The sequence below is a fragment of the Trichosurus vulpecula genome, chromosome 6, assembly GCF_011100635.1.
Source record: "Trichosurus vulpecula isolate mTriVul1 chromosome 6, mTriVul1.pri, whole genome shotgun sequence".
Taxonomy (NCBI): Eukaryota; Metazoa; Chordata; class Mammalia; order Diprotodontia; family Phalangeridae; genus Trichosurus; species Trichosurus vulpecula.
This window is the reverse complement of record NC_050578.1, coordinates 1,938,089-1,951,844: the sequence shown is the minus strand read 5'-3', so window position 1 is coordinate 1,951,844 and position 13,756 is coordinate 1,938,089. Positions and strand designations below refer to the sequence as shown.

The 13,756-nt window shown below is 48.4% G+C and overlaps 1 protein-coding gene across 1 annotated transcript; it reads left to right on the top strand.

Annotated features, from left to right (window-relative positions):
- The first annotated feature begins 900 nt into the window (after window positions 1–900).
- Window positions 901–9,758, top strand: FGF20 (fibroblast growth factor 20). Its single transcript, XM_036764924.1, has 3 exons — window positions 901–1,207; window positions 7,821–7,924; window positions 9,513–9,758. Exons 1-3 carry the CDS (start codon window positions 901–903, stop codon window positions 9,756–9,758), a joined length of 657 nt encoding a protein of 218 aa, XP_036620819.1.
- Window positions 9,759–13,756: the final 3,998 nt, after the last annotated feature.

Sequence of the window (13,756 nt, the reverse complement as noted above, 5' to 3'; positions counted from 1 at the left end):
GAAGTCGGTCCTGCTTTGATTTTCTCGCTCAAGTGTGTCTGGGCAGGTCCCACCCCGAGGACCCGCCCTCCCTCTTTCCCCTCCCATCTCTTTTGCACCTGTCCCCGCTATGCCGAGCCCAGGTCCGACCCTCCGTCACCTTCTCCTTCTCCGCCCCACCCCCCAAGTCCCACTTTTGCCCCTCTCTGCTCGCAGTTGGGCTCCCTTCGTCCTGGGGGGAACCCACTACAGAGGAACCGCTGAATCCAGAGGGGGCAAGAGCAAAGCCCCCCTTTTGGGGGGGTGGGGGAGAGGGTGGCGCACTGGGGCCTGTATTCATGGGGAGGGATGCTCCGCAGCATTGCAGGGCCTAGAGCAGGGAGGCGCTTGCTCCCTTGGGGCCCCTGACACAGGGAAAAGGCGGGGGAAGGGCCGGTTTACAATTTCAAACACACTCCCCCCCCCCCCCCCCAGCTGAGGCGGCTGGGGCCGCGGGACCGCTCCCACCAAAGGGCCTCATTAGCATATGTCAAGAGAACGTGCATAAATACCCGGGCAGGCGGCAAGACAAGCTTGCCAGAGCCAGTGTGGGTAGGGGGCTGTGAGGACCTAGTACGTGAGTTCCGTCAGTGCTCTCCGCTGCGAGGACAGCGGCGGACCGCGTCTAGGGACCGGGCAGCACCTGCGGCGCCTGGGCAGGACCCTCCCTCCCCCATGGTCCTGTTTTGTTCGCAGTGCCCTTCTTCGCCTCTCTCCTCTGAACTCGGCACCTAAGTGGCTGCTGGACACCCAGCAGGCTCCCCGGGGGCTTGGCCCTGTGCTGTGTGCTGGGCCGTCTCCGTTCTCCCACTCCGCACCCTCTCGCCCTGCATCCTCCTAACGGACTGCTGCGAGGCTGCCGTCGGTGGCCGCGGACGGTTCATGGCTCCGGTGGCCGGCGCCCACGCTGCTGTCGGGGGTTTCCTGGGCTCTTGGGAAGGCTTGGCCCAGCCGCCGCTAGGCGCGCCCTTCTTGCTGCCCCCGGCGGGGCAGGGCCCCAGACCGCGGGCGCCCCTGCTGGGACCCCGGGGCGGCCCCGGACCTGGCCTCGGCCCAGGGGCGCCCGCCGATTTCGCTCACCTGCAGGGAGTCTTGCGGCGGAGGCAGCTCTACTGCCGGACCGGCTTCCACTTGCAGATACTGCCCGACGGCCGCGTGCGGGGCACCCGACGGGACCACAGCCTCTTCGGTGAGTGACTGCGGCCCCCAAGCCCGGGCCAGCCCCACCCCGAGGCGCCCCAGTCCCGCCTAACTGCTCACCAGCTGTGTGACCCAGGGCAAGCCGCCTGCCCTCTCCGGGCCCTACTTTCTGTAGCTGTAAAATGTAAAAATAGAGAGGTAAGCTGGACTCGGAGTCTGCAGCCCTGGTCCACCCCAGTCTGTTCAGGCACTGCTGACTGGCCACCGGCGGGGCCCAGCCGGGCTGGGGGTGGAGGGTGTCGGGAGGCTCTGACTAGAGAGGCATCTGCAGGACTCCTTCCTCTGTCCTTTGCTCCAGCCTCCCATCTCCCACCACCAATCCTTTTTCTTGGCTGCGGCAGGTGGAGAGGGCAAGAAGCCGCCTCCAGCAGCAGAAGACTTGGCCAGACGCAAAGCAGCTGCTTTCCAAACTTTCTTGTAGGAAGCCCAGTCCTAAGAGTTCATACTAGCCGAGATTGTCAGGATTTCAGGTTTGGAAGGAGCCTTAGAAGGGCCCTCACATTACAGGAGGGGAAACCGAGGCTTAACCAAGATTGTTGCCCAGGGAGCAAGTAACTGGCAATCATGCGTCGGCATTCCGAAGCTTTCCTCCCAAGCAGCTCTAGTATTAGGACAAAATGCCTTTTATTATTCATTGTATCTAAAAATAGCCATTTGAGGGGACTGGATGTGTGTGTGTGTGTGTGTGTGTGTGTGTGTGACAGCTGCCCTGTACCTCTGAGCACTTTTTCTGCCCCCTCCCCCCCAAATTAGTGAGAACCCCAAACTCCATTCCCCATTCTAACTCTCAAGGTGTTTGGCATACCACATAACAGCTTTTGGGGAACGGGGAGTAAGTAGGAAGTATTATCCTCTCAGTCACCAGATAAGAATGATCAGGGCATCTTGACCTTTCCTCCTCCTCGGTCCCTTGGGAAGCCTACAAGACCCCTTCTCCAACTCATGCTTTTGAATGCATAAATGCACAGGATTACAAAGTAAACTAATTATCTTGGAATCGAAATACTGAAAGCCACTTTATAGACCCCTAGTGCAGAGAAACTGACAGGTCTCCACAGCTGGGATTCGAACTCCAGCTTCCTGGCTGCCTGGGCTTCACAGCTGAAGCTTGTAGTTGCAGGGCAATGGGAGAACGAGATGCAGGTGGTTTGGCCGGTGCTCGGTTGCCTTGTTCAGGACGGGGCTTGACGCTGTCTGGAGAGATGCCAGGAGATAGGAGGAGCTGTGAGAAGACCAGGGGAAGCTAGCGGAGAAACGCTCCACGTGAGGGAGCCTGCTGGGGCAGAGAAGCAGGAGAGAGACCCAGGTTCCAATAAAACCATCCCAGCCTTGTGCTCCTCCGGAACTCGAGCCGAGCACTTTCCTTTGAGGTGCAGAGCCGGGGCGGGGCGGCTCGCAGGGGGCTTGAGCACCACCTGCCCCCGGTCGCACGGCTGGTGAGTGTCTTAGTCTGGATTAAAAACCGGGGCTCGAGGGTACAGAGCACTGAGAGTCGGGAAGGCCTGAGTTCCAATCCTGCCCCCAGACATTTAACCTATTTCTTTCCTCGTCTGGACCGTGGTGATAACAGTAGCACCCACTTCTCGAGGTTGTTGTGAGGAGCAAACGCAGTAATACTTGAGAAGTCCTTGTAAATGCGAGTTATTATGACTCCTCTCAGGAACTGCCTGTGGAGCTTGGGACAAACCCCTTATTTCCTTCGCTTCCCAGTTTCCGCGTAGACCAAACAAGGGGTGAATTGGACCTCGGGCTCTATAAGCCTTGGAATGAAGAGGATTTGCTGGGCAGCGCCTTGGGCAAACTGGCTGCGATTTCTCTCTGCCTGGTTGGTTGTGAAATCAGTATTGATTGCCCTTGGGCCCCCTAAATCCTTGAGTGTGATTTTTTCCTTTTCAGTGTATCCCATAGTATTGCACCTTTGTATTTCTAACTGTCTAGCTGACTGGGCAATCTAATCCCAGAGATTTAGAGAAGCAACCCGTGTTTCCCATTTTGGCCCTGATCCCCCACTATGCCTCCCCCCAACTCATTTTCCTTTAGGGCCTGAGCTCGTGGCCACCTTGGGCCCATTTGAAATACGCCTCTGAGCTAGAGGAAGCTGAGCTGAGTGAGGGTGGGTGACCTGGATACTGCCCCCAGGACTTCTGGGCTCACTTGGAGCCTAGAAAGCTGGAGGACCACTGACTGACTCCAGTGGAGGCCAATCTTCCAGTTGGCTGAGAGTTATAATAGCCCCAAGCTTTCTGTTCTAGTGAAGTCATCCCATTTCAGGGTCTGGTAAAAGTCCATTCTTGTCTTGTTCTCCTGCCACATATATTGTGGGACAGAAAAGCGTGTGGGATCCGTCTAACTCTGTCTGGCACACTCTGGGGGATCATAGGGACTGGCAGATGCGTCCACCTTCATACCTTACTCATGGTAACCACTCAATAAACGCTTGATTAAATTCCTGAGCAAGGATTGGTGTTCATTCCCCTGAGGATGGATGCTGCCTAGAGGGACTGTGAGCTTCCCAGAACACCGTCAGTCTTCTTTGGCCTCTCCTTGAAGACATTCAGACTTAGGTGTTAATTGGTGTTTAAATGATCTGCCCCTGGTGGTAGCAAGTTAATTCCTGGCCCAGAGCTCCACACTGATAAGTAGGAGAATGTACTTTAGCAACTCGAGGAAGGAGAGTGCTTTTTCCTTCCTCCCCCCTCCCTAGGAGCCCCCGGGAACATGGTCTTGGAGAGTGGCTGGGTCCTACCTGGCCAGCAGAGAATGCCTGGGCTGGGGGAGGAGGAGGCCTTCCTGCCGGGGTCCCCTTAATCACACCCTCACCTTCTGTAGCCATTTGATACAGATTCATAGTTTAGAAAGGCATTCCCCAAACATTCCAAGGATGACTTCTTGAAACTGTAAAATACTAATTTGTACAGTTTTGGAGGCACTAGGGGGAGTACTTAATTGCTACCTTTGGTGGCAATTTGGCAGCACTTTAAGGAAAAAAAAATGTTTTTGGAGTTGAGTATGACTTCATTTCCAAAACACCCCTCCAGAACACAGGTAGCAAAGTCCCTCGGATGCCCTGAAGGTAAAATGTTTGCAGACTTGAGAAAGGTGGCTCTTTCAAGCTTAAATCCTGAATTCGAGCCGTTCTGTGCAGTGTTGGGTTTCCTAGAATAGATCACCGGGGAATCATTTGTTGGAGAAAAGCAGAGCTCCGGAACAAACTGAGGCGTCTTTGGGTCCTTTGGCCTTTCTTTTCCGGGTTCTCACTCACTTTGTCTGATTTGTGCCCCAGGGGTTGACTCATTTGTTTTTGATGAGTTTAAAGAAGGCTGCCTTTGAAAATGATACCAGAACGACCAAATTCTGCTGCCTTGGCTCATGGGGCAGTGGGCGTCAGGAGATCCCACTACGTGGAATTTTGCTTACCTCTTGTAAGTTTTTCCACAGCCTCTTTTTGTAAAGGACTTAGCTGAGTTACCGCCTTACATTATTAATTTTAAAAAGCCTTGTCAAATCTCATTTAGAAATCAAATGATTACAAATCTCTGTGGGGTGTCCTCTTTCTTCAGGGAGGAAAATGAGCAGCTTGCAAACAGTGGGGCTTGAATTCTGAGAGGGAGTGGAAGGGGATAGAAACACCCATCCATGGCTGCCTGCCTCCCCCAGAACAGAGAGGAAACAACTTCTTCCTGATCATGCCCCAGGTTTTGTCTTTATTGAAATTTGCTAGAGCATAGGGGATAGGAACTCGCATTCTCTGATGGAAATACAGACACACTTAATCATCTTTTCTTTGCTTGGATCTGTGAATTGGAATCTGGGAACTGTAGGCTGTCACATGTGCAGAAGGGCCTTCATGGACACTCTGGGGGATTGCTCACCATCTTCAATCAGGCGAAATCTAGATTAATCTTAGTCTGCCATCTCAACCCTAGCAGTTCAGTTACCAACCGATCTTGCAAACATCCAGTTTATAAAACTCAAGAACTGGGATTGTGATGGGAACCTAGGAGTTGGCTGGTATGGCCATCTTCTAGATGAGGACTCCACCAATGGAGTTTGGTACCCTCTCTGCTGCATCAACCCTCAGAGTTACCTGGGGACCTCAAGAGGAAATGAGCTGCCCAAAGTCACATATCTAATATGTGTCCCATGTGAGATTGAGCTTAGATCTTCCTCACTCCAAGGCTAGCTCCCCACACCACTAGGAATCTGCCAGAGCAGAAGATTGATAATTCACCTGGAAATCGGGAGAACTGCTCTGACCCCATCTCCAGGGCCTTTTCCATGGCACTCAGTAGGTGCTTAATAAGTGCTTGCTGACTGATCTGTCAGATTCTGAAATCTGATGGCCTCCCTGCTGGGTCAGTGAGTGGGGGCTACCTTCCCCCTAACAAGTGAGACAAGTTCCCTTCCAGACAGATCAGTTGGCATTGAAGGAAGTAATTAAGTGTAATTTCTCCTTAGTTGCAATGCAGAGGAAGAGAACAATTGATCGTTTGTTAAATGCCTACTATGTGCCAGATGCTGTGCTAAGCACTTTCTAACTATCTCTTTGATCAATTAGGATTTCCCAGAATTCCCTAGGCAGAGTGGAAGAGAATACAAGTTTGGGGGAGGGGGAGCAAGGAGAAAGACAATCTCCATTTCATAGTAAACATGTGCAAGTTCCTCCATCTAGCACAGTTTGAGATTTAGAGGGGTTTTGTATCTTTCCCCTTACACCAAGTTTCCAAGTAAAACGGGAATTCTGGGATGAGTTTATTTAGGCACTTTCTTTGGAAAGAATAACAATCAGCATTTATGTGATGTTTTAAAGTGCTTCTTGATTCTCCTAACTACACTGGGAGGTAGGTGCTATCTTTATTCCCTTTTTACAGATGAGAAAATGAAGGCAGGCAGAGGTTAAATTACTTGCCCAGCCTCACACCTAATAAGTGTCTGAGGCTGGATTTGAACTCTGGTCTTTCCGACTTCAAATCCGGCACCCTATGTACTGTGCCACCTATTAAATATACTTTTAAAACCCTAAGAAATGAATTGTACTAAATGTCTTTAGGACAGCTCCTTGCTTTAAAGGCAGGAAATTTTAAGGACGGTACTTCAGAGCATTGTTACCCATCAGGTAAGGGGCCACTGTATTGGAGATGATATTCATTCCACCCAGGACTTTATACATTTTTAAAGCTATCTGGGATGGAATGTTCCAAGTATGGGTATCTGAGCCATGCTTTAGCCAGTATTGGTGCTTCTAACCTGCGCTTGATGCAAGTTAATTTTTATTTGATTGCCTATTGCTCCCACCACCTCCTTCTCTTTAATTAGGCATTACTTCGGTCTGTCTTTGCCTCCTCCATTCAGGAGCATTGATTCTTCCCAGCTGCTAGAAGGTCATTTAGTTTATGGGCATCTCACAGCCTGACCCCGGGATGGCTTGAAAGGATTCTGTGCCTCCCTGGAGCATCAAAGTTCTTAGAGGAGAGTGCCTTGGGTGCTGGAGAAGATAAAGCTCATTAAGCATGTAGGCCCATTGCCCTGTAAGTGTCTCTGGGCTCTGGAAGCTGAAAAATGGGCTGAACCTCTGTGAGTTGGAAGTCTGTACAGTGAACCAAGAAATGAGTTTGGGAGATGAGCTAGGTGAAAGCAAAAACCTCCCTCCTTCTATTCTGGGTCTGGGGAGGGGCAGCTCCAGGCACTGAGAGTTTTAATGTAGGCTGTGGCAGTGCTTGCTGGGTCCCAATGGAAGAGCTACAGGCAGTGGCCCCAAGGATGTGGGGTGAAGGCAAGAAGGCTCTCCTCTCACCAAACCTGTAGCAACCACCTCCACCCCTGCTCATACCCCCATACTGATCATAGGAGATGGAATATAGAAGAGACTTAGCTGTCAACTCAACCAATTTTCATTTTAAATCTGAGGAAACTGAAGCCCTGAAAAGTGGTATAGTAAGTGAGGGAGCAAAATCACTAGATTTGGAGCCAAGGGACCTGGATTCAAATTCCAGCTTTCCTGCTTACTGCCTACATGATCTTGCACATATCTCTTAACATCTCTGGGTCTCAGTTTCCCCACCTGTAAAATGAGAGGGTTGGCCTAGATCAGAGAAGTTCATTTGTGCCATGAACCCCCTTGGCTATCTGCCTGTGGACCTCCATCTTTTGAATTTCATAAATAAAATATATAGGATTATAAAGAAACTTGTTATGTTGAATTGCAACGATTAAGATTAAGTTCATGGAATCTCTGTCCTGAAGTCTTCTTGCAATGACTTGATAGAAGTCCATGCTTCCTGGACCAGAAAAGCGCTAAGCTGGGTTTACTGACTTATTAAAACGGGCATAACGTGACTGCCTTGTGTAAGGAGGTGAGAGGAGGGATCAAGGATGGCTGGGATAGGGTGTGTGTGTGAGTGTGAGTCTGTGAGAGTGTGTGTGTGTGTGTGCGCGCGCGCGCGTGCGTGTGAGAGAGAGAGAGAGAGAGAGAGAGAGAGAGAGAGGGGTGGGGTGGGGTGGGGAGGGGATTGTGGTGGGGCTTTTCCTATTAACTGGTGCCAGGAAAATGTGCTTTAGCAAGGACACAATAAATAGACATCTTTACTTCGTGTTCACTGCAGGGATCCTGGAGTTCATCAGCGTGGCTGTAGGACTGGTCAGTATCAGAGGTGTGGACACTGGCCTCTACCTTGGAATGAATGACAAAGGGGAGCTCTATGGATCCGTAAGTGTGGCTTGTCTCTTTGGAGCACTGAGGGAGTGTGCGGGTGGGTGTTGGGGCATGTACGAGTGCCAAACGTCTGCCCTCACTGTATGACAATACTGTAATGTAGGCTTGGATTCTTTAGCAGGCCAGCACCCAGAGAGAAGGCCTCTGGGATGCTGGGTGAATTCCCAGCAGAGGTTTGATGGGAAGACATAGCCAAGAATCCCACGAGATGGGGAGGTTTGTGGAGTGGAAGGACTCTCACTTGGATGACTCCTGCCTGGGAGCCATTGAAGTTGTGATCTTGAGTTGGCTCTGAAATTCAGGGCCCTGAATTGAAGTTCCCTGTGATAGCCCAGAACTGTGCCTGCTAGTCTCTCTCTGCCTCTCCCCTCACCCCTTGGCATTGCCCCCAACCAGACTCCCAGAGAAGTTTGAGGCGGGGTTTCTTGGTGCTCTTTCCCTTTACCTGGCTGGAGGGATTCCTCTGTTTCTTTAATGAGCCCTGGGCTGTATATGCCAAGAATCTTGCTATATAATGAAATGCAATGAATTTGAGTCCACATTTAGCTCAGGTTAAAAAGAGCTCAATGACAGAGCTGCTTGATTCCCCGGGGTGGGCTGTTGACAGCAGAATTCTAATGAACAGTCTGACTTTCTTTTTTCATTGTTTAGTATTCTTTTCCCCCAATTACATGTCAAAAGAATTTTTCACATTTGCTTTTAAAACTTTGAGTTCCAAATTCTCTCCCTTCCTCCCCCCCATCATTGAGAAGGCAAGCAATTCGATATAGGTTATACATGTGTAGTCATGCAAAACACTTCCATATCAGTCATGTTGTGAAAGAAAACAGAGACAAAAAAGAAAAAAAAAACCTCAAGAAAAATAACATGAGAAAAGTTAGGAGCACAAGAAGAAAAGATAAGGAGGGGAGACTGTCCAGCCATAAGTACAGCAAGAGCAAAGATACAGAGGCTGGAGCCTCCGTGATCAGGGAACAGCTAGGAAAGGTGGATAGATGAATGAGAAAACACTTCTTAAATGCTTTTACTCAAGGCTAGGCTCTGTGCTAAGCACTGGAAGTGAGACAGTCCCTTCCCTCAAGGACTTTGTCTCCCCTTAGTAGAATGTAACAAGTATGTGGGGGAATGGTGGCCAGGGAATGGAGGGGGTGTCCCAAGGATGGTGAGTGGACCATCAGGGCAATCCAGCGCCAAGCCCTTTGCAGAAGCAGTGATATTTCTGATTTCAGTGTTTAGGGCAAGAGGCAGAAAGGGGAAGTGAGGCAGGGGTACCAGGAGCAGGGGGAAAATGAGGACATATGGTCTCAGGGATTGCACACCTGAGTGCCTTCCCTCTTCCCTAGTTTGGAGGGTGGAACAGCAGCAGGGTAGAAAATGGATGGGCCACTAATGATGATGACTATGCATGGCATGAATCCAGAGGATTCAGCATAGACTCTTAAGTCATGCTCATTCCTCCAGAGGTGGATGGAAGCCAGATTTGCACCAGGGACCTCAGAAAGATTTTTGACCTTGGTAGGCAAAGCATAAGAAGAAATCGCCCCAAACTTCTCTCAGCTGACCCTTGATTTCCTTCCACCAGGAGAAGCTGACTTCTGAATGTATCTTCAGGGAGCAGTTTGAGGAGAACTGGTACAACACGTATTCATCCAACATACACAAACATGGGGATTCGGGCCGCAGGTTCTTTGTGGCCCTCAACAAAGATGGCACCCCAAGGGATGGGGCCCGCTCCAGGCGCCACCAGAAGTTCACACACTTTCTGCCCAGGCCAGTGGACCCAGAGAGGGTGCCTGAACTCTATCAGGATGTGCTGCTGTACAGCTGAACGGTGGCCATGGCTTCACTGGATGGCCTTCTCTTCAGCACTGCTGTCTCTATGGCCTCAAAGCCCCCTGGCAAGCCCAGCTTAGAGTGGATTGGGAAGGATAGTCCAGTGAAGATCTCTGGTTCTTTTGTTTTGATTTTTCCTTTGCCCAAATTTGGTTTCAGGCAGATGAGGCCTCCTCTGTAGCTTTAGATTTAATCTCCATTCTGGGCTGTTAAACGGTAGTTAATTGATTATGGACTAAGTGAAACCTGACTGACTCTGCTTGCCTGTGGGGGCCTAATCTTTCTGGATCACGTTTACCTTAAATGGGAATGAGAAGTCATGACTTTTGATACTGCAGAAGAGAGCACTGCAAAATCAGTGGGAATAATTTGCCACAAATCTTGTTCTTTGACATCTAAGTGTGGCGTAGGACGTGAGAGCAGTGGTGGATGGGACTGGATCTCCAGCCAGACCGCTGCCCTGGAAAAGGGCTTTGTTGTTTGGTGTTGAATCAACTATTTATACATTTTCAAATTGCATATATTTATTTTATATATTTATTTATTAAAGAATTTATTTTTTACTGGGATATGAAGATGTTGCCAACAAAATGTAGAAACCAGATGTCCATGGACTTGGATAGTGCGTTGTGGAGTTGTGAACTCCAAGGTTGTGGAGTCTTGGGTTGTAAAGCTCATGCCCTGCACAACCCATCACAAACAGCGTCATGTCTTGAATTTCATTTTTAAAAAATAAAAATATAGATTAGGTTCTATCTTTCTGCACATGAAGTTGCCTTATTGTTGTATTGTTTTGGAAATTTTGGCTCCAATTGGCTCCTTAATGCCTTACCAATTTGTCTTGAACTTGATGCACATTTGAAAGGGAATTAAATGTTTTTCCATTTCATCTCCTTTCTATTTCATTATTTTTAAGATCAGACCTTTATTTTACATACAGAGTGTGTTCAGAACAGTGTGAAACACTCCAAATCTTGGAAACAGTTGACTTCTGAGGTTATCAAACATTTCACTTTAGCGAGTTGATGATGGTGACCATCCTGTGTTTATAGTACACGCACTTTCTCTCCAACATTACTGGGAGGTAGCTATTGCAATATCCCCATTTTCCATGAGTGGAAGTGAATCCTGAGAGCTGGGGTGGTTTGCCTGGCATCACCTAATTAGTAAGCTGAAGGTGAACAGAATTTTGGATTCTGCAGCTAGTATTCTCCTTTCTGGACACTAGGTGGCGCTAGACCCCCAACTGCCTAAGTGGATGCTGTCTGTTTTAACAGTCTTCCTGGCTGCAAGGACCAAGGAAATTAAGATATCTAGTGTGCATTTTGGAGTTGAAAGATCTAGGTTTAAATCCTGGTTTTTTGCCACAGAATGCCTGCGTGACCTTAAGTCACTTTCTCCTCTGAGGGGTTTGGATCAGACGACTTCAGAAGTTCCTTCCGAGGCTGTGAGTCCATTCCAAATGGGTGATCTTACTTCATAGTTCTGTGGCTTGCTAAGAAATCCAGTCCCTATGGCCAGTAAAATGGCCTGCTGTTTCCTTGTAGAACTTCTAAAAAGGTACTCACAAAAGGCCCATTGTTACATGAATTAAGAAAGCTAGCTTTGGGTGGCTGGGGTGTCCCACCGTTGACTCATTTTTATCTTGAAGTCAGTCATACGTTTATTAGGCACCTATTATGTGCCAGGTACTGTGCTACGCACTGGAACTACAAAAAGAGGCAGAAGACTCCTTCTGGGGTAGGGGGTGAATGGGATGATAAGGATTGTTGTCAAAGAAAGCAGAGGCCAACTGAGGGGCTGTGTGTGTCCGAGGTCTCCAGTTCTTGAAGGCTAAGAATGGTGTCTAAATTATGATGAATTATATATGAAGAACATAATTATTATAAATTACATTTGGATCATATAATTATATTTATATTAATTATATAGTAATGTATTTATATAATACTTATTAAATGCAAACTTCTTCTTCCTGTTCTTTCCCCTCTTCCTCCTCCTTCCCTTCTGCCCTCTTTCTTCTCTTTTCCCTCCTCCTCCTTTACTTCCTCTTCCTTTTCCTTCTCTTCCTCCCTCTCCTTCTCCTTTTCTTCCTCCTCCTCCTTTTCCTTCACCTCCTCCCCTCCTCCTTGTTCTCCTCTCCCTCCCCCTCCTCCTCCTCCTCCCTCTCCTCCTTCCCTCCTCCTCCTTTTTCCCCTCCTCCTCCTTTTCCTTCTCCTCCTCCCTTTCCTTCTCCTCCTCCCTCTCCTCCTCCTCTTCTTCCTCCCCCTCCTCTTCCTTTTCCTTCTCCTCCCTCTTCTCCTCCTTTTCTTCCTCCTCCTTTTCCTCCTCCTCCTCTTCCTTTTCCTTCTTCTCCTCCCTCTCCTCCTCCTTTTCTTCCTCCTCTTCCTCCTTCTCCTCCCACTCCTCTTTCTTTCCTTCCTCTTCCTTGTAGATGTGTTCTGTGTACTTTTAGTATTGTCTTCATTTACATAATTATAATCATAGTTCTTTTGATTCTCCTTTCTTCTCTCTGCATCAGCTCACACAAATCTTCCATGATTCTCTGAATTCTTTGTATTCATCTCGCCTTCCTGTACTTGACTTTGCTACCAGTAGGTCTGGGCTGGGAGCTACACAGTGCCCCTTACATAGCCCAAGTGTCCTCCTGCCCAGTCTTGGGCAGAGGCTGAATGTTAAAGCATATTCAGTCAGAGAAACAAACATGCCATCATCTTAGCCTGAGCACTTGGCTTCGTTCTATAGGTAGGTTTAATTCAGCCTCATGTGCCTACCCCTTAATTTCCATGGTCTTCCTTTGCTGTCATCTGACAGCTTGAGAAATATGGGTAGAAAGTATCTCCAATTTTGTTATTTCATTCTAACTTCTTACATACAGCCTTCTTACTCTAAAGATGCCTGCACTGTCATACCCACTCTCAGGACTGGTTAAGTCCTTAGCCCAGAGCCGGCTCAGGTCTCCACTTCCTCGACAGCAGCTTTTCCCCATTGGGGATTGCCTCCTTGCTCTGCCCCTCCCCTCTGCTTCCCATCTCCCTTCATATATTGTCCTCACCCTTTAGAACATAAGCTTCTCGAGGGTAGGAATGGTCTCATGTGCTTGTATTTGTATAGTGCCTGGCACACAGTAGGCACCTAATAAATGCTCTAATATGATTGATTATGCTGATTTCTTATGATGATCAATCCTTCTATTCCTGCTATAAATCCAACTTATTTAGAATGAATTTATAGATATATTTCTGTAGTCTTTTGCCAGGATTTTAACATTGAGTTCAATATTCCTAAGGAGCACTTAGGCACGGCTCTCCAAAGCCAATCTGTGTGCCCTGGCCACCAGTTAACTTTTGTCAATGGACAGACATGAGGAATCAATTCTCTAGAGCAGGGGTCCTTCATCTTTTAGGTGACCTGGACTCCTTTGGGGACAATCTGGTGAAACCTATGAACCCCTCCAAGAATCATGTTTTTCAATGCGTACGTTAAAACGCAGAGAATTAAAAGGGAAATGAATTACATATATTGAAATACAGGTATCCCAATATTTTCAAGCATGTTCACGGCTCCCTGTTTCAAAACGCTTGCCTGGGAGCATGGGACACACATGGGGCATTCATTTTGGAAGCTCTTACTGTCTCTTCCAAGCTGCTAGGGATTGGTGGGAGATGAATAACATGAGAAGGAACACAGTTCTTGCTGCCACGTCTCACCCCTCCCAGGTGGGGTGGTGGGAGGTGGGGAGGAGGGTGGAAACCAGTGGCAAGGGGTGTGGCTCCAGCATAATTCTAGGGATCAAAGAGGATAGCAGGTAAGTCAGTACAGAGGCCAGAATCACGTACACATAAATACATGCTACATTCATATACACATGCCTACGCATATGTAAATACATATAGTTGCCAATTATATTATAATTATGTTTTGTATCTATGTAATGAATAGTTCTTTGGTTGATGAGCAGAAGTTTTTATATCATAATTTTTCTTTGACATT